Consider the following 24,095-nt stretch of genomic DNA (forward strand, 5'->3'; position numbering starts at 1 on the left):
AAAACAACAAAACAAAGAAAAAAACTTCATGCATTACAGGAACAGAAAGGAGGGCAGTGCAAAAATATATTTTCTCATTTATCTCTCCCTACAAACACATGAGATAGGGAGTATTATGATCCCCTATTTTATACATGAGGAAATTGAAGCTTAAAGAGGTTAAGTTCCTTATCCCAAGTCACAAAGTTAACAAAATACTATTTTGTTTGCAATAAGCTTTTATACAAGTCTGTTTTCTTTTCTAAAAGCCTCTAATAATTCTATAAGCCTTAACATAAGTTCTTAAGAGGTAGGATATCAGTCAGACTTTATTTAAAAAATTATTAATTAGTAATTGAATAAATATAATGTGTTGAAAACAACAAAGCACTAAGGCCATTTTCAAATTTGTGCTATACCCAAAGATATATTTTACATGATGTGTTTATGTCAGCACATGGTTTTAAATGTATTACTGAGATTAAATGAGGTTAATTACTGAATAAAGTCATAGGGTCTAATAATATAAATCAGCATTTCTCAAACTAGTGTTCCTCAGAACCAGTTCCAAGAGTTGCTCTGTGGGTAAAAGAATAGCTCTGTGGTTAAAAAAGTGTGGGAAACTCTTAGTTCAACACCCTTCGTTCCACTGTTTCTGAAAGCCTTCTCAGAGCCTTTAATTTGCTAACATGGACCACAATGTCCCAAGAGGAAATGTGTATAATATATTACCCTTAATTAGTTGGCCAATAGAACCTTTTTGTTTGTGTAGGGGGGGACACACTTAATATTTCCTTTAAGTAAAGTTCCCAAGGAAATGCTGATATATTTCAATATGAAAATTTGACATTTTATGTAATATTTCAAAATAAAAGATTTAAAGCAAAAAGTGTAAGTTTTTCTGGTATTAACAGCATTAAGAGAAGAATAAAATTACTATATGAAGCATCATAACATTAATTATATAAACTAAGTACATAAAATATAACTTTTAATTTTAAAAAGAATGAATTTACATACCTGATCTCTAATTTGGGAAGTAAGTTTTTCAGTAGCTCCTGTAAAATGGTCAAGCCTTTGTTTGTAAACTTTAGATGCCTTTTTTAAAGCTACAGCTATTTGCCTACTTGCTTCTTTCATCACTACAGCCTCATTCTTATTCATTCTCAATTGCAGGCTCCACTTGGCTATCTTGGTTTCTAAGCTCTAAAAAAAAAATTAGCAACAATTAAATTATTTCAGAACTCCAATGTTTACGTAAACATTGTAAAAATATGTACATAACTGATATGGTTTGTGTATTACTTCATTCTCACACTGCCATAAAAAAATAACCTAGACTGAGTAATTTATAAAGGAAAGAAGTTTAATTGACTCACAGTTCCACATGGCTGGGAAGATCTCAGGAAACTTACGATCATGGCAGAAGGTGAAGAGGAAGCAAGGACCTTCTTCACATGGTGGCAGGAGAGAGAAGAGTGAGGAGTAAAGGGGGAAGAGCCCCTTATAAAACCATCAGGTCTCACAAGAACTCACTCACTATCATGAGAACAGCATGGGGAAAACCACCCCCATGATCCAATCACCTCCTATCAGGTCTCTCCCTAGACACATGGAGATTATAAGGATTACAATTCAAAATGAGATTTGGGTGGGGACACAGCCAAACCATAGCATTCTGCCCCTTGCCCCTCCCGAATCTCATGTCATCACATTTCAAAACACAATCATGCCTTTTCAACAGTCCTCCAAAGTCTTAATTCATTCCAGCATTAACCCAAAAGTCCAAGTCTAAAGTCTCATCTGAGACAAGGCAAGTCCCTTCTGCCTAGGAGTCTGTAAAATAAAAAGCAAGTTAATTACTTCCAAGAAACAATGGGGGCACAGGTATTGGGTAAATGTTACCATTCCAAATGGAAGAAATTGACCAAAAAAGGGCGGGCTACAGGACCCATGCAAGTCCAAAATCCAACAGGGCAGTCATTAAATCTTAAAGCTCCTAAATAATCTCCCTTGACTCCATGTTTCACATCATGCTGATGCAAGGAGTGGGCTCCCATGGTCTTTGGCAGCTCCAGCCCTGTGGCCTGCAGGGTACAGCCCCCTTCCTAGCTGTTTTCCCAGGCTGGCATTGAGTATCCGGAGCTCTTCCAGGCACATGGTGCAAGCTGTCAGTGGATCTACCATTCTGGGGTCTGGAGGACTGTGGCCCTCTTCTCACAGCTCCACTAGGCAGTGCTCCAATGGGGACTCTATGTGGGGGCTCCAACCCCACATTTCTCTTCCACACTGCCCCAGCAGAGGTTCTCCATGACGGCTCTACCCCTGCAGCAAACTTCTGCCTGGACATCCAGGTGCTTCCACACATCTCATGAAATCTAGGCTGAGGTTCCCAAGCCTCAATTCTTGACTTCTGTGCACCTGCAAGTCCACCACCATGTGGATGGAAGTCGTCAAGGCTTGGGGCATCCACCCTCTGAAAAAATGGCCTGAGCTACACATTGGCCCCTTTTAACCACAACTAGAACACAGGGCACCAAGTCCCAAGACAGTACAAAGCAGCAAGGCCCTAGGCCCAGCCCACAAAACCACTTTTTCCTCCTAGGCCTCTGGGTCTGTGATGGAAGGGGCTGCCATGAAGACCTCTGACATGCCCCAGAGACATTTTCCCCATTGATTAACATTTGACTTCTCATTATTTATGCAAATTTCTGCAGACCACTTGAATTTCTCCCCAGAAAATGGGTGTTTCTTTTCTATCGCAGGGTCAGGCTGCAAATTTTCCAAACTTTTACACTCTGTTTCCCTTTTAAACATATGTTTCAATTTCAAATCATCACTTTGTGAATGCATAAAACTGAAAGCTTTCAGAATCAACCAGGTCATATCTTGAATGTTTTTCTGCTTAGAAATTTCTTCTACCAGATACCCTAAATCATCTCTTTCAAATTCAAAGTTCCACAGATCTCTAGGGCAGGGGTAAAATACCGTCAGTCTCTTTGCTAAAGCATAGCAAGAGTCACCTTTATTCCAGTTCCCAACAAGTTCCTCATCTGTACCTGAGACCACCTCAGCCAGGACTTCATCGTTCATATCACTATCAGCATTTTGCTCAACACCATTCAACAAGCCTCTAGGAAGTTCCAAGCTTTCCCACATCTTCCTGTCTTCTTCTGAGCCATCCAAACTGTTCCAACCTCTGCCAATTACTTAGTTCCAAAGTCACTTCCACATTTGTGGGTATCTTTATAGCAATACCCACTCTCTGCAGTACCAATTAACTGTATTAGTCCATTCTCATGCTGCTATAAAGAAATACTTGAGACTGGGTGATTTACAAAGGGCCAAGTTTTAATTGACTCACAGTTCCACATGGCTAGGGAGGCCTCAGGAAACTTCAATCATGGCAAAAGGCGAGGGGGAAGCACGGACCTTCTTCACATGGCAGCAGGAGAGAAAAGAGTGAAGAGCCAAGGGGGAAGAGTCTCTTATAAAACCATCAGATCTCACTCACTATCATGAGAACAGGATGGGGGAAACCACCCCCATGATCCAATCACCTCCCATCAGGTCTCTCCCTAAACACATGGGGATTCTTAAGATTACAATTCAAGATGAGATTTCGGTGGGGACACAGCCAAACTATATCAGTTTGGATCTGTGTCCCTACCCAAATTTCATGTCAAACTGTAACCCCCAGTGTTGGCGCTGGGGCCTGGTGGGAGGTGGTTGGATTACAGGTGTTGTTTCTTATGAATGGTTTACAGCATCCTCTTGGTGCTGTTCTCCTGATAGTGAGTTCTCGCAAAATTGGGTTGTTTAAAAGTGTGCAGTACCTCCCTACTTGCTCTCTCTCTTGTTTCTGCTCCCACCATGTGAGATGCCTCACTCCCCGCTTGTCTTCCACCATGACTGCTAAGTTTCCTGAGGCCTCCCCAGAAGCTGAGCAGATGCCAGAATCATGCTTCCTGTACAGCCTGTGGAACTGTGGGCCAATTAAACTTCTCTTCTTTATAAACTATGCAGTCTCATGTATTTCTTCATAACAATGTTAAAATGGCCTAATACAATAATTCTCTATATAGGTTTTATCAAAATGATTAATAAGATTAATTAAAAAAGCAAAATAGTGAAGAAAGGTGACTTCACCAATGCTTCTCTATAACCTGTTAAAGGATGCAAATTTAAAACATATAATCCTATATCAAACTAATGCTACCATTATTAAAGATACTAGTATTAGTGATTATGGTACAAACACTAACTTCCTTAAAACTTCTGTGATTAACTCAGCTTTTTTAGTTCACATCTAGAATATTACACATCTTACTAGTTTTAAAAACTAGTTTAAAAAAACACAATTGAGCTAGAAACAATCTAAATATGTACCAATATTCAAAGGAATTGGTAGCTCCCCAAATATATTAGGACTATTCATTTTGAAAGCTAAAATCTTAAAGATATGATTATAATCTTTAAGAAGGCTATAGATGAGATAAATAGATTTACCAAATTTTAATTTACTAGAATTAGGGGGCATGTCCTGACACTAGAGTTACATTAAAGATAATAAAATACTACTTTATCCAATAAAGTAAATTTATGGAAGTCATTATTCCAAGACCAAACACAGGTTTAGACAAATTAATGACTATAACAGTCATAAGATTAGTATTATTGAGGACACGTTTCTATCATTGAATGTGACTGTAACTAATTGGCATGACTATCTCTTTGGCATACCTCTTGGTGACATGAGAGACAGAATATTAGGCTGGGTAGATGAGGGATATGATTTAAGGTGATGACTCAAATGTTTTTATTTCAAATTATTTTAAGACTTTGTATTTAAAGTATTTGAGTATTAAGTATCTATTAATTTAAAGACTTATGATTTTAATGTTTTTACATTTTTGAAACCTGTGTAATATTGAAATGTGAAATTATTACAGAATTTAAGTTTTGGTCTCCCATTCCTTAGACAGCCATTTTAATTTTTAAAAATTGCAAAGGAGTCACAGTAAAAGCTAAACCTAGGACTTTTCAACTTAACTCTACAATCATCAAAATCTAAGTTTCTTAACTGCCACTAAAATTGAGATTAAGAAGTATATATTAAGATTTAGATTTGATTTCTTTGAAGAGTGACTAAGTAAACTAAGAGAAGGAGCAATACATTCTTAAATTGTTTTTAAAAAAACAAAATCCCATAAAACATAACTAGTTGGGGAAAAACAGCAGTACAATAAGTCGACATAAGACAAAGGAACATCCCACAGGAAACACTGCTGTCATTCCTCTAGAAGTCCACACGGTGTCATCATCACACCATGAATAGTTGCTGTCTTAGGTTAAAAGACTTTTAAACATAGAAAGTAAATGTTCTTTTTGAACACGGTTCCAGACACGATGTTCTCACCAGATTTATCAAATCCCACACTTAGGCACTATCAAGGAGTATACTGAAATGACAAATTATTTTTATAATTTCAAAATAACCTCTCAAGTCATTTGCCAAATGAATGAACACATAAAGTTGATTATCTGTCTTCTTCTGTCTCCAAAGGAGTGTCCGTATACATGTCACATTTTATACAGACAATTATTCTCAATCTCTTCTGAAAATATGAAAATGTTCTAACTCTAATTGCTACATCACAAAGATCTAGAAAGAAAAACTGGTGCAAGGCATCTGTGGGATAGTTCCCAGAGATTTACAATGTAAATTTTTAAAAGACCCAATACAACAAATTACTCAACACTAAATAGTTGAGATTGATGTTGCCAAATTGAGTTCATTGGATTCATACTCTTAAAAACAAAAACAAAAACAAAACACTGTCAAACCTAAGTCAAAAAGAACTAAATTCTGAACCCCTTAATTACTTAATGCCTTAAATCCAAAAGTCTGTGAGAGAAAATGTAGAAAAATCCATAAACTCAGTTTCTTTTAATCATTTCTTAACAGTAGCATTTTGGTAAAAGAATTTGAATTCAAATTATTAGTAGAATTTCAAAGCAAAATTTTAGGATTTTAGCCTTATGTTCTTTCTCCAAATTATCATGGTTATAAAAAATAAACACTATGCTTTAAGATAAATTGGGAAAGATGATTACCTAATATGTTCAATCACACATCAGATGTATTCAATCACATGTGCTCTCCTGTATTTACTATGACAGACCACTGCAATACCAAGTCCAGTTCATCTGCAGTGCCCTAACATACAAAATTTACATGCCCCATAAATCTACTTAATGTCCCTTTAAAGGAAGAAACAGACACACACACACAAACTCGAGTACAGTTTTGAAACATGCTACAGGCTGCAGACATCTGTTATGATTCAGGACTGCAAAACCAAACAGAAATCTAATTTAGAAGTCCTCACACTCAATGGAGTTGGAGTCTCTGTTACCTCTCAAGGTGGGAATATTGCTTCTTTGCCTTTGGCGGAAATAAAAAAAAAAGTTACCTTATATTGTATGACATGCCACCTCAAATTCTCATCTCAAAGTGACTTTGACTCCAAAAGAATAATTAAATCAAAAAATTCCCCTTAATTATACTCCTACAAAGTTGTTTAATAAGGGAATTACTTAATTTTGTGAACATCAAAGTTGGGCTGATTTTAAAATTATTATGATTAGTAACAAAAAATAAACCTTGCATTTACTGTTAAACATGTGAAAGTATATATGTATGTATGTACAGACAGAGAAAAAAGACTGAAATAATGTACACCAAAATGTTAACAATGATTTTGGTGTATTTAAATTTATTTTCTATAAATTTTCCACAGTAAATATAAATTAATTATGAAGTGGAAATGATTTTTAAAGTAATTCAATCCCATAAATCCTTCCTAGATTGGTATTAAACAGAGACAGCATTTTTATATTGAAATTTGGACCCAAACCTTTAGTTAGGCCACAAATACTAAGATTTACCTTAAATATGTATTTCCCATGTCAACAACTGTGTATTTTAAAACCATCAAATTCTAGAACTAAGGAATGGCTTTATAGTGTTTCATTAATTTTATCACTTAAGCTATTATAATGGATATATATTTATATATAACCTTTACGTATTCTTTCAACTTATTGTTCTCGGCTTCCTTTTTATGAATTTGGATCTGTAGTCGTTCATGTACTACTTTTACTGATTGAGAAAAACGGTTTGCTTTCAAAGTATTTGCCTGTAACAAAGAGAAAGAGAAAACCAAAAACAACCATATTATTTGCTGTATCCCCAGCCCAGCACCTCTAATTTTACCCTGATTTTAAAAACAATCTAAACAGCTGATAAAAAGCAAAGCATTACTTTACATAAACTGCCGCCCCTATTACAAATGTATTTCATGCCCAACCAGGGCTAAGTTCTTTCCCCCAACCTTTTTTATTTAACGGTTCCTGATAATCATCTCTTTTTTAAAATTCCCATCTATCTTTATAAAGGTATAGGTATACCTAAAATGTTCCTACAAACACTAACATTCCTTAATTTGTCACCCAACTGAAATACAATACAAATTTAAAACAGTTCCTATATGAAGTGATTTATGCCAAATATCCTGACAAAACACCATAAAACTCTAAAAAAAGCTTAATAAAATTAAGATGTTATATTTGATAGGTAAAAGCTGTAAAATATCCAAATAATCTAGAATTTCAAAACACTTTTCTATGTTTATTTCTGAGGAGTTGGGGCCAGGATGGGGAAAAAAAAAAAAAAAGAAGTCAATATTAATAAAATGAATTAAGCTCAAAAGCTCAAATTTTGCTTACCTTTTCAGTCTGAAACAAACAAGAAAGTTCTTGGATATGGGCCTCCTTTTCAAATACCTTCTTCTTAAGATTCTTGAGCAAATATAAAATAAGAATTAGACATTTCACAACTTGGATAATATTGGCTAATTCTATAAAACCAAGCAGCATGCAAATAACAATGACAGAAAGAATGGACAAAAAGTTAAGTGTGGACTTACAGTATTTTCACTTTCATTATCAGTTAAATTTTCTAGCAACATGCTGGGTAAATTGTCTCCTGTCTGAGAAAAGAACGTTATAAATCAGTGATCACAAATTATATTTCTCTATATAAAAAAGTAGGAAGTGGAATAAGCATTACTCAATAAGTTAATATGACTTTTAATTCAGATTTTTTAAAGAGTTAACCATTGAAAAGATTTTTGCTCAAGTATTTCAAATTATTTTTGGTCTGCAATTTATGAAATTAGTTAATTTACTAAATTGATCTCAAAAGAATGCTTCAGAAGGTATAGGTCAATGACACTAAAATCACAAAAATCCTCTATACAAAAGAAGTTTGTATAGAGTATAGAATGCAACACAGTGCTGTTTACAAAGAGGCAAAAATTATCAACAATCTAAATTCTAGCAATAAGAAATCTCTTAAAGAATTACAGCGAATCAGTAACAGAATTCTATGTAGCCATTTTAAATGAGACCACAGAAGACTATTTATTCATTTTTGAAAGTCATACTTCTGCTTTAGAATGTGAAAAAGTTAATCAATTCTTTTCACCCAAAACCATATATATATATGTACATATAACACAAAATTATACACGGAATTTCAGAGGGCTTATGGATTTCATAAAGGCCATCCTTGGATCGATAAGGGTCCAAAGAACTCGAGTTAAGATTCCTTTCTATTCAAAAAATATTCAATACATGAGAAAATATTGACAATACAGTGTTAAGTATAAAAGTCAAGTTACAAAACAAAGAGAGTAGTTTTACTCCATTTTTCTAAAACACCACGTATATATGCACACATAACATATATACAGTAAAGAAACAAAAGACTGCAAAACATACACAACATAAAATTAACAGTCCTTAATCGTGATGTTTCACTAAGTGCTGAGATCAAGAGAATATTTCTCTGCTTATCAAAATTTTCTATAAGCATGTTAAGTTTTTAATTACAAAAACTATTACCTAATATTAGTTTTTACAATTCTGAAAAAATTATCATAGGAAAAAGTCAAAAGGGAGTCAGAAGAATAATTTAGGTGATTTAAAGGGTATAAGCTTTCTTTTTGGAGTGATAAAAATGCTTTAAAATTAACTGTGGTGACGGCTGCACAACTCTGTGAATACAATGAAAACCATTGAATTTTATAATTTAAATGGGAGAACTGTATGGTATGTGAATTCTATTTCAATAAAGCTTTTACCAGATGAAGAATATATAGGTATGTTACATATATATAAATATAATGTACAAAGAGTTTAAACTCAAAAAGTGTATATTTTATTAGAATCAGCTAAATTAAGTATAACAAAGTTTTTGAGATGAAAAATAAAAATACATTTTCTATAAAAATGTGGTTTTCATATAGAACTACTTATGAAACATTAAAGGTAGGGATTCATGACTGACAAAATTCAAAGAATTATTTCCATTTCAAATATACCAATAATTTCTACAGTTTAAAAATAATGTATCCTTCAAGTGACAAATATCACTATTAAAACGAGTGCTTAGTGTTAATGCCTTACTTGTTTGTAGTCTCGCTCTCTAAGAAGATGTTCTAAAGCTAGTTTTACACTTTTGAAAGTGTCTAATTCTTTTGTTAATATTTCCTTCTGTTCGGAAATCTTCAAATTCGATGCTGAAAGATTCGCCTGACAAATTACAAGAACCACATACACATTTTAAGACACAGCATTAAGTAAAACCCTCTAAAATATGATACTATCAAACATATTTTTTCCTAACAAAATCATTCTTTTGTGCATAGTAATAATGTTACAAAATTTGTAAATTGGATCTGTTACACAGTACATTAAAATAAAATGAAATCAAAATAAGAGCTTATATTCTAAAAGCATTTTAGGCTTTTAAATAAAAGTTATAGAAGATATCTATTGTTTGTCCCTAATTTAAACTTTAATATGCTGGAACTTAAAAATAGTTCTCTATTCCAAATAATACTATCGAAAACTGATCCATTTCACCTCTCAGAAGATTTTAGTTTTAAATTCGCTCTTCAGAAAAGCTGATTTTCTAGTTCAACTCCGGTTAATTCAAGCACCCAAAGTATATTGTTTCTAGCTTAGCCTCTTATCAGGTGTATGCCTGAGATTATCTTTCAGGAAAAGAATTGCAGTTAATGACACGGGAATAAAGAATTCTGATAAACCCTCATTTTTGGTATTAAATACTCATATGTGAGCATACCTACATAAAATATGAGACCTCAGTTAATGCATTCTCAGTAATATACTAGCTTTTCATTTTATTATATATTCATAAGTCACTCACATTTTCAAAATTAATCTTTTCAATGGTGTCCTTAAATAGTGGCAAAAGTAATTCTATAGAACAAGTTACCAACTCCGCTTCCTTAAGTGTCGCTTCCAATTCAGTCTTTTCATTTAGGATGTCCTGCTTCAGGCTAATTACAAATGCACATACAAAATTTAAGTTAAATCCAACTTCATTTAAAGATGCTCCTCAGAAATGCCACATCACGTATACAGTACTCTTATTAGCAAGGACAACTTTTAGTCCAAAAGTAGCTCGAAACTTGGAGTTTGAGTGTAAGCAAATTTTAAGAATACCTTATTTTACTTATATTTTACTTGTATGTAATCACAAAAGTTATTTGGGTTAAAGACACATGTATAGTTAAGTTTGAAGCAGCATTTTCAATATTTATAAATAAAATTCCAAGTGATATGGAAACTCTTTAATTGGCAGCCTTTCTCTTTCTTTGTAAAACATAAAGGCTCATTGACAACTAACAGCATCCTAGAGGCTATGTCAAAAATATGTGTTAAGTACAACTGGCTTAAAGTAAGGAGCCTAAGAACATTCTATCTATAAATGACACCTGTCCCTTATTAAAAATCATAGGCAGAAAGTCAAGTATGATTATAGATGATAAAATATTATTTTCATTTATAACAAGTTAAACCAGAAGCTGGACTAAGCTATCCATACTGACAGTAATGGTATACTAAGATTGCCACTTGGCAGGGGGCAATATTTCATGTAAATAACAAGTGTATTCCCCACTCTAAAGAAGTATGACAAGTATTTGCTATATAGTAATATACGAAATGACAGTGATTTCACATGCATTAACTACATTTCTGATATCACATATTATTACATTTTCATTTATCTTAAATAGCTTTATTTTACAAATTCTTAACAGATGAGGTTCTCATTTTTTTTTCTTTTTCTTTTTTGAGATGGAGTCTCGCTCTGTCACCCAGGCTCTGTCACCCAGGAGTGTAGTGGTGCTATCTCGGCTCACCGCAACCGCAACCTCCACCTCCTGGGTTCAAGTGATTCTTCTACCGCAGCCTTCCAAGTAGCTGGAACAACAGGCACACGCTACCACATCTGGCTAATTTTTGCATTTTTTCACTAGAGATGGGGTTTCACCATGTTGGCCAGGCTGATCTTGAACTCCTGACCTCAAGTGATCCACCTGTCTCATCCTCCCAAAGTACTGAGATTATAGGTATGAGCCATTGCGCCCAGCCAGGTTTTCATTTTTAATTGCTTTCATTCAGATTCAAAAAAACTAGCTGAATTCTGCTAGATGAGTACCTTTGTAATCAGATTAAATATATTTTAATAAATAAATACTAGATTTGAAAAAGATACTCTTAAAAGAATGCTGTATTTGATTCAAATAATTTACATTATGGACAAAACAGGAAATTCTGAAATCGGAAATTTAGATTTCCCCTGATACTGATGAGAATACCAGCTGAGATGACTTTCACTGGTACACCGTGGTAAATCTTCTTTCTGTGATATAGTTTTAAGATGGGAAAAGAGTTCTTCTGAATGACTTCCATCATTTATAGCCGTCTCCATAAATTCAGTAAATGGATTTACAGGTGGCTTCACAGCAACTTCTCCACATAAGCTGAAACCTAGGAAATATTTTAGTTATTAAATTTATCTCAATAGAGTTTTTTTGTCATTACTCTCTCATAAAAAATAAAGGTTATAAGGATGTGTAAAAGAATAACATTTCAAAGACAAAATAAAAAGTATAACTGCTACTCATTGTGATACTAATTCAAAATTGTATCAAAATTGCATAGCACAACCACTCAACAATAGCCAATTTCCATACACTGTTTCCAAAAGGCCTGATAATTCCTAAATAATCACAACAGTGTCAAAATCTTTATTAGTCTATTTCTTGAAGTATTACAATATTTGAACCCAGCAGGACTATAAAACAAATATAAAAACCATGGGTTACTTATAGTTTGTCTTATTAGGCCCATGCCATAAGAAATGTATGTTATTTATGCCTAAATCTGTAGAAATCTAACTTTTCAGAGACTTGGCAACGATAGCTACAAAGGATAGGATATTCAATTGCAAGCAGACTTTTCAAAAGTAAATTCACTTACTCCTATTCCCAACTCAATCTAGAATATTGGTGATAATGAATAGAACAGACAGACATTACTTCCAAATTTTACTAATGTAATTGTTTTTACTCACATCTGTAGATGTCACTTTAAAAATGTGAATATTTATGAATTTCTTCAAAACTACTCCAATTGAAGTAATGAGTTAGAGCTTTGGCAACCATTAAGGCTCTGTTTTCCCAACTCTAACAGGACATGGTAATGTGTTCCCTGACTTCATTTTATGTTTACACAAAATCAAAGGTTATATTCAAGGTTTTCTACATTTTTTTCAGATATTTACCTCTTGTAATTTAGTTTTGTATGTCTATATTACAAAACATATTATATTCAAGAATTTTTAACACTTAAGAGTAGAAGTGATATTACAGGTTGAAGATTATTTATATTAGCCATTCAGAAACCTTCCAAAGTGTTCATAAAATGTACTTATTTTATCTGAATGTCCTATATACTGTAGAGACAAATATTTAGGAAACAGGTCAATGAAGTATGGTCATATTTTTTAAATACCAGAAAGTGAAGTCCAAAAGGAACTGCTAAGTAACCAACTTAGTCTAGGATGATTCCCTTGAATGCTGCAAATATGCAACATCTATTACAAGGGTATAACAATATTTTGAGCTATCTATAGACTAGAAGAATTACAAGTATACAAAATCAAATAAAAAACCAAACCTAAAAGTTAAGAATATGCTCGGGATAAGTCACTGCAATCAAGAGAACCATCATCTACTAATTCGTTCAGTTGCAATAGCTATCCCATACAGAAAGCAACTGGTACCAACCCTTCACTTGTTTAAATATTCGTCATATTTGTCTCTCTGTGGACTGGAATCTCAAGAAAGAATGTCTTTTTTATATTTCAATCCTCAGCACCTACAAGCCTCGTAAAAGCTAAGCAAAAATTGAAGGAAAACACATAACGCTTAGAGCTCTTAAAAAATATAATGACTAAAAACTGTTTACCTTTTTTTAAATTCACCCCTTGATTTGTCTTTTCAGGGATCATTAAAAGAAAAATGGTTCCTATATTTGCAATAAAGGTTTAAAAAACAATGTAAGAAGACAGAAATTTTCAATTTGTAAAAAATATTTTACAAGATAAGACTAGTTTGGTATCAGTATTTTATACACAACTTTTCTAAAAGTTTTATCATAAAATAAAGTCACAAAATTTTTCTGCTTCATCACCTATAATTGGTAACTGCCACTTATCTTAAAGGGTAAACAAATAAATAATAAAATCAATACACTGTAAAAACAAGAATTCAGAATGACTTTCTACCTAACATTCTAAAATGGAATCTACATTACTGATTTCTCAACACACAAGGAAGAGAACTATTTGTCTCAGGTATTTCCATGAAAATTGTCAACAATCATCTTCTCCAGGATAAATACTGTTCAGATTCCAAGGCACTCCACTGCTTTTGTGTTGTGATAACTGTATAACAAAAAATATGTTGAACAAAAATGTAATAATTTTCTTAAGCATAAAAAGTCCAACTTTATAAGAAATGCTATCGTTTTATTGGATCAAATGTATTCTTGCATAGAAAAGCAGACATTTCACAATAAGATGTTTTTAGTAATGTAGAATATACTGTTAACTGACAAATGTATTGTACTTTTGTACAACTTGTCAGTGGTGGGTAAAACAAAGACACATATTCTGTATACATGTTTAATGATCGAATCCTTTTAAAGATAACTTAAAAATTCTTCACACTGAATGATAAGAGTGACACAATCTATCAAAACCTCTGGGATACAGCAAAGGTGGTGCTAAGAGAAAGGTTCATAGCCTTAAACGCCTACATCAAAAAGTCTGAAAGAACACAAACAGAAAATGTAAGGTCACATCTCAAGAAACTAGAGAAACAAGAACAAAACAAACCCAAACCCAACAGAAGACAGGAAATAACCAAGATCAGAGCAGAACAAAATGAAACTGGAAACAAAAATACAAAAGATAAATGAAACAAAAAGCTGGTCCTTTGAAAAGATAAATAAAACTGATAGACCATTAGCAAAATTAATCAAGAAAAGATTCAAGTAAGTACAATTAGAAATGAAACAGGAGATATTACAACTGACACCACAGAAATACAAAAGATCACTCAGGCTACTATGAACACCTTTACACACATAAACTAGAAACCCTAGAGGAGATGGATAAATTCCTGGATACAACCCTCCTAGCTTAGATCAGGAAGAATTAGAAACCCTGAACAGACCAATAACAAGCAGTGAGACTGAAACAGTATTTTTAAAAAACCAACAAAAAAAAAAAAGTCCAGAACCAGACAGATTCACAGCTGAATTCTACCAGACATTCAAAGAAGAATTGGTACCAATCCTATTGACACTATTCCACAAGATACAGAAAGAGAGAATCCTCTCTAAATCATTCTATGAAACCAGTGTCACCCTAATACCAACACCAGGAAAGGACATAACCAAAAAGGAAAACTATAGACCAACATCCCTGATGAACACAGATGGAAGAATTCTTAAAAGTTCGGGCGTGGTGGCTCACACCTGTAATCCCAGCACTTTGGGAGGCCAAGGTGGGTGGATCACGAGGTCAGGAGTTCAAGACCAGTCTGGTGAAGATGGTGAAACCCTGTCTCTACTAAAAATACAAAAATTAGCTGGGCATCCTGTAATCCCAGGCTGAGGCAGAGAAGTGCTTGAATCGGGAGGCAGAGGTTGCAGAGGGTCAAGATCGTGCCACTGCACTCTAGCCTGGCAACAGAGCGAGAGTCCATCTCAAAAAAAAAAAGAAAAAAAAACCTTAACAAAAGACTAGCTAACCGAATCCAACAACATATCAAAAAGATAATCCACCATGATCAAATGGGTTTCACACCAGGGATGCAGGGATGGTTTAACACCCACAAGTCAATAAATGTGATACACCACATAAACAGAATTAAAAACAAAAATCACATGATCATCTCAATAGATGCAGAAAAAGTGTTTGACAAAATCTAGCATCCCTTTATGATTAAAACCCCCAGCAAAATCAGCATACAAGGGACATACCTCAAAAGTCATCTATGACAAACCCATAGCCAACATAATACTGAATGGGGAAAAGTTGAAAGCATTCCCTCTGAGAACTGAAACAAGACAAAGATGCCCACTCTCACCACTTGTATTCAACATAGTACTGGAAGTCCTAGCCAGAGCAGAGAAGAGAAAGAAATAAAGGGCATCCAAATCGGTAAAGAGGAAGTCAATTAATTTTCGTATAAGGAGTAAGGAAAGGATCCAGTTTCAGCTTTCTACTTATGGCTAGCCAATTTTCCCAGCACCATTTATTGAATAGGGAATCCTTTCCCCATTTCTTGTTTCTCTCAGGTTTGTCAAAGATCAGATGGCTGTAGATGTGTGGTATTATTTCTGAGGACTCTGTTCTGTTCCATTGGTCTATATCTCTGTTTTGGTACCAGTACCATGCTGTTTTGGTTACTGTAGCCTTGTAGTATAGTTTGAAGTCAGGTAGCGTGATGCCTCCAGCTTTGTTCTTTTGACTTAGGATTGTCTTGGAGATGCGGGCTCTTTTTTGGTTCCATATGAACTTTAAAGCAGTTTTTTCCAATTCTGTGAAGAAACTCATTGGTAGCTTGATGGGGATGGCATTGAATCTATAAATTACCTTGGGCAGTATGGCCATTTTCACGATATTGATTCTTCCTATCCATGAGCATGGTATGTTCTTCCATTTGTTTGTGTCCTCTTTTATTTCACTGAGCAGTGGTTTGTAGTTCTCCTTGAAGAGGTCCTTTACATCCCTTGTAAGTTGGATTCCTAGGTATTTGATTCTCTTTGAAGCAATTGTGAATGGAAGTTCATTCCTGATTTGGCTCTCTGTTTGTCTGTTACTGGTGTATAAGAATGCTTGTGATTTTTGCACATTAATTTTGTATCCTGAGACTTTGCTGAAGTTGCTTATCAGCTTAAGGAGATTTTGGGCTGAGACAATGGGGTTTTCTAAATATACAATCATGTCATCTGCAAACAGGGACAATTTGACTTCTTCTTTTCCTAACTGAATACCCTTGATTTCTTTCTCTTGCCTGATGGATTAGAGACTTAAATGTTAGACCTAATACCATAAAAATCCTAGAGGAAAACCTAGGTAGTACCATTCAGGACATAGGCATGGGCAAAGACTTCATGTCTAAAACACCAAAAGCAACGGCAGCAAAAGCCAAAATTGACAAATGGGATCTCATTAAACTAAAGAGCTTCTGCACAGCAAAAGAAACTACCATCAGAGTGAACAGGCAACCTACAGAATGGGAGAAAATTTTTGCAATCTACTCATCTGACAAAGGGCTAATATCCAGAACCTACAAAGAACTCAAACAAATTTATAAGAAAAAAACAAACAACCCCATCAAAAAGTGGGCAAAGGATATGAATAGACATTTCTCAAAAGAAGACATTCATACAGCCAACAAACACGTGAAAAAATGCTCATCATCACTGGCCATCAGAGAAATGCAAATCAAAACCACAATGAGATACCATCTCACACCAGTTAGAATGGCGATCATTAAAAAGTCAGGAAACAACAGGTGCTGGAGAGGATGTGGAGAAATAGGAACACTTTTACACTATTGGTGGGATTGTAAACTAGTTCAACCATTATGGAAAACAGTATGGCGATTCCTCAAGGATCTAGAACTAGATGTACCATATGACCCAGCCATCCCATTACTGGGTATATACCCAAAGGATTATAAATCATGCTGCTACAAAGACACATGCACACGTATGTTTATTGCGGCACTATTCACAATAGCAAAGACTTGGAATCAACCCAAATGTCCATCAGTGACAGATTGGATTAAGAAAATGTGGCACATATACACCATGGAATACTATGCAGCCATAAAAAAGGATGAGTTCGTGTCCTTTGTAGGGACATGGATGCAGCTGGAATCCATCATTCTTAGCAAACTATCACAAGAACAGAAAACCAAACACCGCATGTTCTCACTCATAGGTGGGAACTGAACAATGAGATCACTTGGACTCAGGAAGGGGAACGTCACACACCGGGGCCTGTCATGGGGAGGGGGGAGGGGGGAGGGATTGCATTGGGAGTTATACCTGATGTAAATGACGAGTTGATGGGTGCAGCACACCAACAGGGCACAAGTATACATATGTAACAAACCTGCACGTTATGCACATGTACCCTACAACTTACAGTATAATAATAATAAATAAATTTAAAAAAAAAAAAAAAGAGGAAGTCAAACTGTTGCTGTTTGCTGATGGTATGAATCTATACCTAGAGAATCCTAAAGACTCCTCCAAAAAGCTCCTAGAACTGATAAATTCAGCAGTTTCAGAATACAAAATTAATGTACACAAATCAGTAGCACTGCTATACACCAACAGTGACCAAGCTGATAATCAAATCAAGAACTCAACCACTTTTATTTATAACAGCTGCAAAAACAAAACAAAATAAAATAAAATACTTAGGAATATACCTAACCAAGGAGGTGAAAGATCTGTATAAGGAAAACTATAAAACACTGCTGAAAGAAATCATAGATGACAAAAACAAATGGAAACACATCCCATGCTCATGGATGGGTCAAAACCACATTGTGAAAAGGGCCATACTGCCAAAAACAATCTATAATTTAAATGTAATTCGCACCAAAATACCATCATCATTCTTAACAGAACTAGAAAAAACAATCCTGAAATTCACATGGAACCAAAAAAGAGCCCACATAGCCAAAGCAAGACTAGGTGAAAAGACATCACATTACCCAATTTCAAACTATACTACAAGGCCACAGTCACCAAAACAGCATGGTCCTGGTATAAAAATAGGCCCACAGACCAATGGAACAGAATAGAGAACCCAGACATAAACCCAAATACTTACAGCCAACTGATATTTGACAAAGCAAGCGAAAACATAAAGTGGGGAAAAGACACCCTATTCAACAAATGGTGCTGGGATAACTGGCAAGCCACATGTAGGAGAATGAAATTGGATCCTCATCTCTCACCTTATACAAAAATCAACTCAAGATGGATCAAAGACTTAAATCTAGGCCTGAAACTATATAAATCTAAGACCTGAAACTATAAAATTCTGGAAGATTACATCAGAAAAACCCTTCTAGATATTGGCTTAGGCAAAAATTTCACGACCAAGAACCCAAAAATAAATTCAATAAAAATAAAGATAAATAACTGAGACTTAATTAAACTAAAGAGCTTTTGCATGGCAAAAGGAATAGTCAGCAGAGTAAACAGACAACCCAAAGTGGGAGAAAATCTTCACAATCTATACATCTGACAAAAGACTAATATCCAAAACCTACAATGAACTCAAATTAGCAAGAAAAAAAACAAACAATCCCATCAAAAAGTGGGCTAAGGACATGAATAGACAATTCTCAAAAGAATATATACAAATGGCCAAGAAACACACAAAAAAATGCTGAACATCTGTGGGGAAAAGGAAGAGAGATCAGCCTGTTACTGTGTCTATATAGAAAGAAGTAGACATAAGAGACTCCATTTTGTTCTGTATTTGAGATGCTGTTAATCTGTGACCCTACCCCCAACCTTGTCCTTGCAAGAGACATGTGTTGGGTGACTCAAGGTTTAATGGATTTTGGGCTGTGCAGGATGTGTCTTTGTTAAACAAATGCCTGAAGGTAGCTTGCTGGTTAAAAGTTATCACCATTCTCTTAATCTCAACTACCCAGGGACACGTACATGGCCAAAGGTCGCAGGGACCTCTGCCTAGGAAAGCTAGGTATTGTCCAAGGTTTATCCCCATGTGATAGGATGAAACAATGTTGCTAAAAGGTTTATCTCAAGGCACAGGATTTTCCTTTGAACTTATTCATATCACAGAGGTTTTTGTTCTTATGTCTTACTGCTAATTTCCTCCCTAAAAATGATCCTACTGTCCTGCCACTCCCCTGTCTTTAAGATGGTAAAGATAATTATCAATAAATACTAAGGGAACTCAGAGGCCGGTGCCGGCGTGGGTCCTCTGTAAGCTGAGCGCCGGTCCCCTGGGCCCCGCTTTTCTTTCTCTATACTTGTCTCTGTGTCTTATTTCTTTTCTCAAGTCTCTCGTTCCACCTTACGAGAAACACCCACAGGTGTGGAGGGGCAGGCCACCCCTTCAAACATCACATCAGGGAAATGCAAATCAAAACCACAATGTGATACCACGTTACTCCTGCAAAAACAGCCATAATCAAAAAATAGTAACAGACGTTGGCATGGATGCGGTGAAAAGGGAACACTTCTACACTGTTGGTGGGAATGTAAACTAGTACAACCACTATGGAAAACAGTATGGAGATTCCTTAAAGAACTAATAGTAGAGCTACCATTTGATCCAGCAATCCCACTACTAGGCATCTACCCAGAGGAAAAGAAGTCATTATATGGAAAAGATACTTGCACATGCATGTTTATAGCAACACAATGTCCATCAATCAATGAGTAAAAAAACTGTGATACACATATATATATACATATGACAGAATACTACTCAGCCATAAAAAGGAATAAATTAATGGCATTCACAGCAACATGGATGGAATAGAAGACTTAACTTTAAGTGAAGTAACTCAGCAATAGAAAACCAAACATCATATGTTCTCACTCATAAGTGGGAGCTAAGCTATGAGGATGCAAAGGCATAAGAATGAATCAGTGGACTTTGGAGACTCAGTATGAAAGGGTGGGAAGGGGCTGAGTGATAAAAGACTACAAATTGGATTCAGTGTACACTGCTCAGGAGTGGGTGCACCAAAATCTCACAAATCACCACTCAAGAACTTACTCATGTAACCAAACACCACCTGTTTCAAAAAAATCTATGGAAATAAAAAATTTTTAAAAACCATTTAAAAATCCTTAAAGATGAGCAATTTTAAAACATTTTAAAATGTTTAAAGATTTAAATTTCCTATACAGAGACAATTTTGCCAGTCTACTGCCAAGAGGACATGTACTTAAAATCTTTTCCAGGAGTGCTCTGTAGGCTATGCTGATCCAGCTACATTCACTAAACTATGTTCCATTTTGGCCAACAGCAAGCATTTGGGGATAACTGTTCAGGGACCATGATGCTAGCCATGGCCAGAGAAAAAGGAAAATCATGGTACATGACCTTCCTTAACACCTAGATCAGACTAAGTAAACTAACCAACTTCAGACAAATACGTATTTTAAAGCAATCTCTCTGAAGAGAATAGCATACGAATCCTGCAGATTTTGTTTTGCCAAACACGAATTCTTAGAAAACTAATTTCCACTGGCTTCAAACACAGCTTCCACTGAAAAAAGTCACCATGAAATATTCAGCAAGGAACACAAAGTAGATACGGGAATGCTGTTTTTTTCCCCTTACTATTCTGGACACTAGACAAAAGTTTATTAGAGAGGTAATTGTATGGGGAAAAAAAAAAAAGGACAGGAAGCTTGGAAACAGGCAAAAAGCTGGAAAATAAATCTTATGGGTAAAAGCTACCAAAGTGGAAAAAGCATTTTCTGATACAGAGAGATTATATTAGATAACTAATTCACTAATGCCTTTCTCCAATGAATAAAGAAGGATGTATATTTAAAAGATGGGCTGCAGATTGGATAATATAGGCAGAAGAGTTGACAGCAAGAGTGACTGGTCTGTAAACACGGCTGTACTTCAAAGCCAACATCCCATTTCCTTCTCAAAGTGTTGCCCTGATTTCTCCAGCCCACCAAGAACTCTAAAAAAAGGTATTTTCAGAATCCTATAGTTTAGAGTTAAATTGCTCCATAAATGCTCATATTTTAGTTTTCTTTTAAACTTGCTATTAACTGTAAGGACAAATATAAGCATCACTCTCTGCCCTAAAAAATTACCTAACACAGTGGAGAGCATAGATTAGGTTCTCAAATATAAGTTAAGGTGACTAAATTATTTATTGTTTAAACTCAGACACTTTTAAGTGTCCATACAGAGCCCAATTACCCGGAAAAAGGCTGGGCCAAAGATGTTCAGAATACTGTCTAATCCCAAACAAAGCCACCATTCTTTACCAGATAAACATAAAGCATATTCCTTTCCTTCAACATGACAGCTGTTGCCATTTACTGAGCAGAGCACTGACTGACCTTATAAACATCTCACAAAAGCTTCACAAGGTTGCTATTAAAAAGCTATAAATAAGGAAATTAAATCTTAGAAGGGTTAAATAGCTTGCCCAAGGTTACAAGTAAGGAACTGGTGGAACTTAGCTTTGAATTAAAAGTCATGAGATGGTGAAAAGCTGTCTCTACTAAAAAAAAAAAAGTAGCTGAGCCTGGTGGTGGGTGCCTGTAGTCCGGACTACTCGAGAGGATGAGGCAGGAGAATCACTTGAACTCTGGAGGCGAAGGTTGCAGTGAGCCCAGATCGCGCCACTGCACTCCACTGCGACAGAGCAAGACTCCATCTCAAAAAAAAAAAAAAAGGTCATGAGATACTAACACATAAATATAAAAATCTACAAAGCAAAAAGTAACACACAAACTTGCCTTAATTCAGTCAGGTTTTAATACTCATAAATTCAATTTAGATTCAAAAGATGAAGACTGTTCTACACAAGGAAATGAAGGAAATGAGTAATGAATAAAGAATGAGCTACCTAAAAGCACAGACTACAATTCTAAAGAGGGAGAGCACACCGCGACCAGATCACTAAATTCTGTTGTTCTGAAGTTTGTCACAAGGAACTTTTAGGATAGAAAAAGTGCACTATAAATACACATCCATTGTGAAATTAGAAGATGAAAAAGAGAAGCAAAAAGCAGATCACAAACAAGATCATGCCATTCTTACTATAAGCGGAACATCACAATTTCAAAAGCAGACAGGTTTTCTGCGGTTTGTTTCTTTAACCATAACTAAGTTGCACTTAAAACTCCAAGAACCTCATTCATTCAAAAACACTTGAAACCCGTACTATGCGTTGGGTGATGAACAAACTGTCTTCAAAATAGACTTTATCCCCAACAGCAGCCCCAGTATGGTTATTCTCAGTAAACAACAAGCACCACCACTCACTAACCACCTACATTCGGTGCCACCTTAATGGCCCTGCGCTTATTTAATCTCGTATTACAACCACCCCAAAGTGATTATTACTGTCTCTATTTTACAGTTATCAGTAAGCAAGCCAGGAAGGTTAAGTGACCTAGACAAGGCCACACAGCGGGTTCAGTGGCAGAGCTGGGACTGAACACAAGTCGGCCTTTAGCACTCTCCACGACCCTAGGCCAATCCCGCACTACAGGGGTCGCCTATAGATGCTGGGACCTAGAGGAATCCTGGAGAAGGAATTATTTCCTGAGGATTCCTGGAATATGCCTCACTTACGAAGCCCCCAGGGCTTCCCACAATCTGATATATTAACATGAGGGGCGCTTAAAAGCCAGCCCAGTGATTAAGAGGTCACTATTTCTGAAAGAAACGCAACCATATCCAGGAACCGCCCGGTCAGGACTTGGTTCTGGACAAGCCCACCTCACGCTAACATCTGCCCTGATGTCCCAGGGACCACACCCTTCCTAAGAGCGAGTCTCGCCGCCCTTTCCCCAGGCCAGGTAGTCAGCCTGAGGGAGGTGGAGGGTTTACGCGGAGGGGGCTGGGTGGGCGCGAGGGCCTTTTATTTCCGGGACCCACCACGGCCCTCACCTCCACACCTCCAGGGGCGCCCACGGTAAACGCCCACCAACAGCTTTGCTCCCCACAAAGTCGTCCCCAACCCAAAAGGCGTACCTACGCCCCCGCCGCTGCGTCCGCACGTCGTCGTGACGTCAGCCCGCCGTCGCCGCGCTATAAAAAGGGTTAGAGGCACCACGGCTGCTGCAGTGGAAACTCTGGCAATCCTTCCTGTGCTCTGGGTCGGCTAAGAGGGAGCGGGACGCAGGAGGCACTACAGTGGGTAGAGTAGGAAGGAAGGCAAGGGACGCGAGGTGGGAAGCAGGCGAATTCGTAGACCTGCTTGCCGCGGAAGAATCCCCTCTCAAGTGGAACAAAAGCTCAGCTAGTAACCGGCTAGTGGCTTCTCTGGCAACGGCGTCTCCGCCCCTCCCGTCAGGCCCGCAGCAGGCTGCGGATTGGTCCGGGTTAGGGACGGCGGAAAGCGCCTGTAGCCATTGGCGAGGGTGAGGGACGGGGCAGGGAGGGGAGCTTCGTCTATCCTTGTGTCTCGGATAAGCTTTTTTTTTTTTAAGCGTTTGTTTCTGGAAAAGGACGGCACTTGTGTACATTACCGAAAGTCATAACTGAGCCCAACTAGAAAAAAAGGAAATAAAGCCAATTCCGAGTTTTCTGGCGCTTGGCCTGTATGTGTTCTGCTTTCGCGCTTTTTTTTTTTTTTTTTTGAGACGGAGTCTCGCTCTGTCGCCCAGGCTGGAGTGCAGTGGCGCGATCTCGGCTGACTGCAAGCTCCGCCCCCCGAGTTCACGCCATTCTCCTGCCTCAGCCTCCGGTGTAGCTGGGACTACAGGCGCCCGCCACCATGCCCGGCTAATTTATTTTTATTTTTATTTTTATTTTTTTTGTAGTTTTAGTAGAGACGGGGTTTCACCGTGTTAGCCAGGATGGTGTCGATTTCCTGACCTCGTGG

General features: G+C 36.4%; 1 protein-coding gene across 6 annotated transcripts in view; it reads right to left on the reverse strand.

Annotated features, from left to right (window-relative positions):
• The window catches only part of ODF2L (outer dense fiber of sperm tails 2 like), a 49,636-nt gene extending 26,083 nt beyond the window's left edge, over positions 1–23,553 (reverse strand). Inside the window, exons 1-8 of one of the 6 annotated variants that reach the window (XM_009212141.3) lie at positions 23,243–23,553; positions 11,673–11,910; positions 10,280–10,412; positions 9,514–9,639; positions 7,971–8,033; positions 7,771–7,842; positions 7,065–7,181; positions 1,000–1,185 (exon numbers count right to left, since the gene is read on the reverse strand). In XM_009212141.3, the coding sequence (XP_009210405.1) occupies positions 1,000–1,185; positions 7,065–7,181; positions 7,771–7,842; positions 7,971–8,033; positions 9,514–9,639; positions 10,280–10,412; positions 11,673–11,851 (876 nt within the window). In that variant the 5' untranslated portion in view covers positions 11,852–11,910; positions 23,243–23,553. Of the gene's footprint in view, positions 1–999; positions 1,186–7,064; positions 7,182–7,770; positions 7,843–7,970; positions 8,034–9,513; positions 9,640–10,279; positions 10,413–11,672; positions 11,911–13,392; positions 14,404–23,158 lie in introns of those variants that run through there. The other 5 variants (XM_009212135.3, XM_017944174.2, XM_021943561.1 and 2 more) reach the window with 5 other exon arrangements.
• Between the last annotated feature and the right edge of the window lie 542 nt (positions 23,554–24,095).

This window comes from Papio anubis, chromosome 1 (genome assembly GCF_008728515.1).
Source record: "Papio anubis isolate 15944 chromosome 1, Panubis1.0, whole genome shotgun sequence".
Lineage (NCBI taxonomy): Eukaryota > Metazoa > Chordata > Mammalia > Primates > Cercopithecidae > Papio > Papio anubis.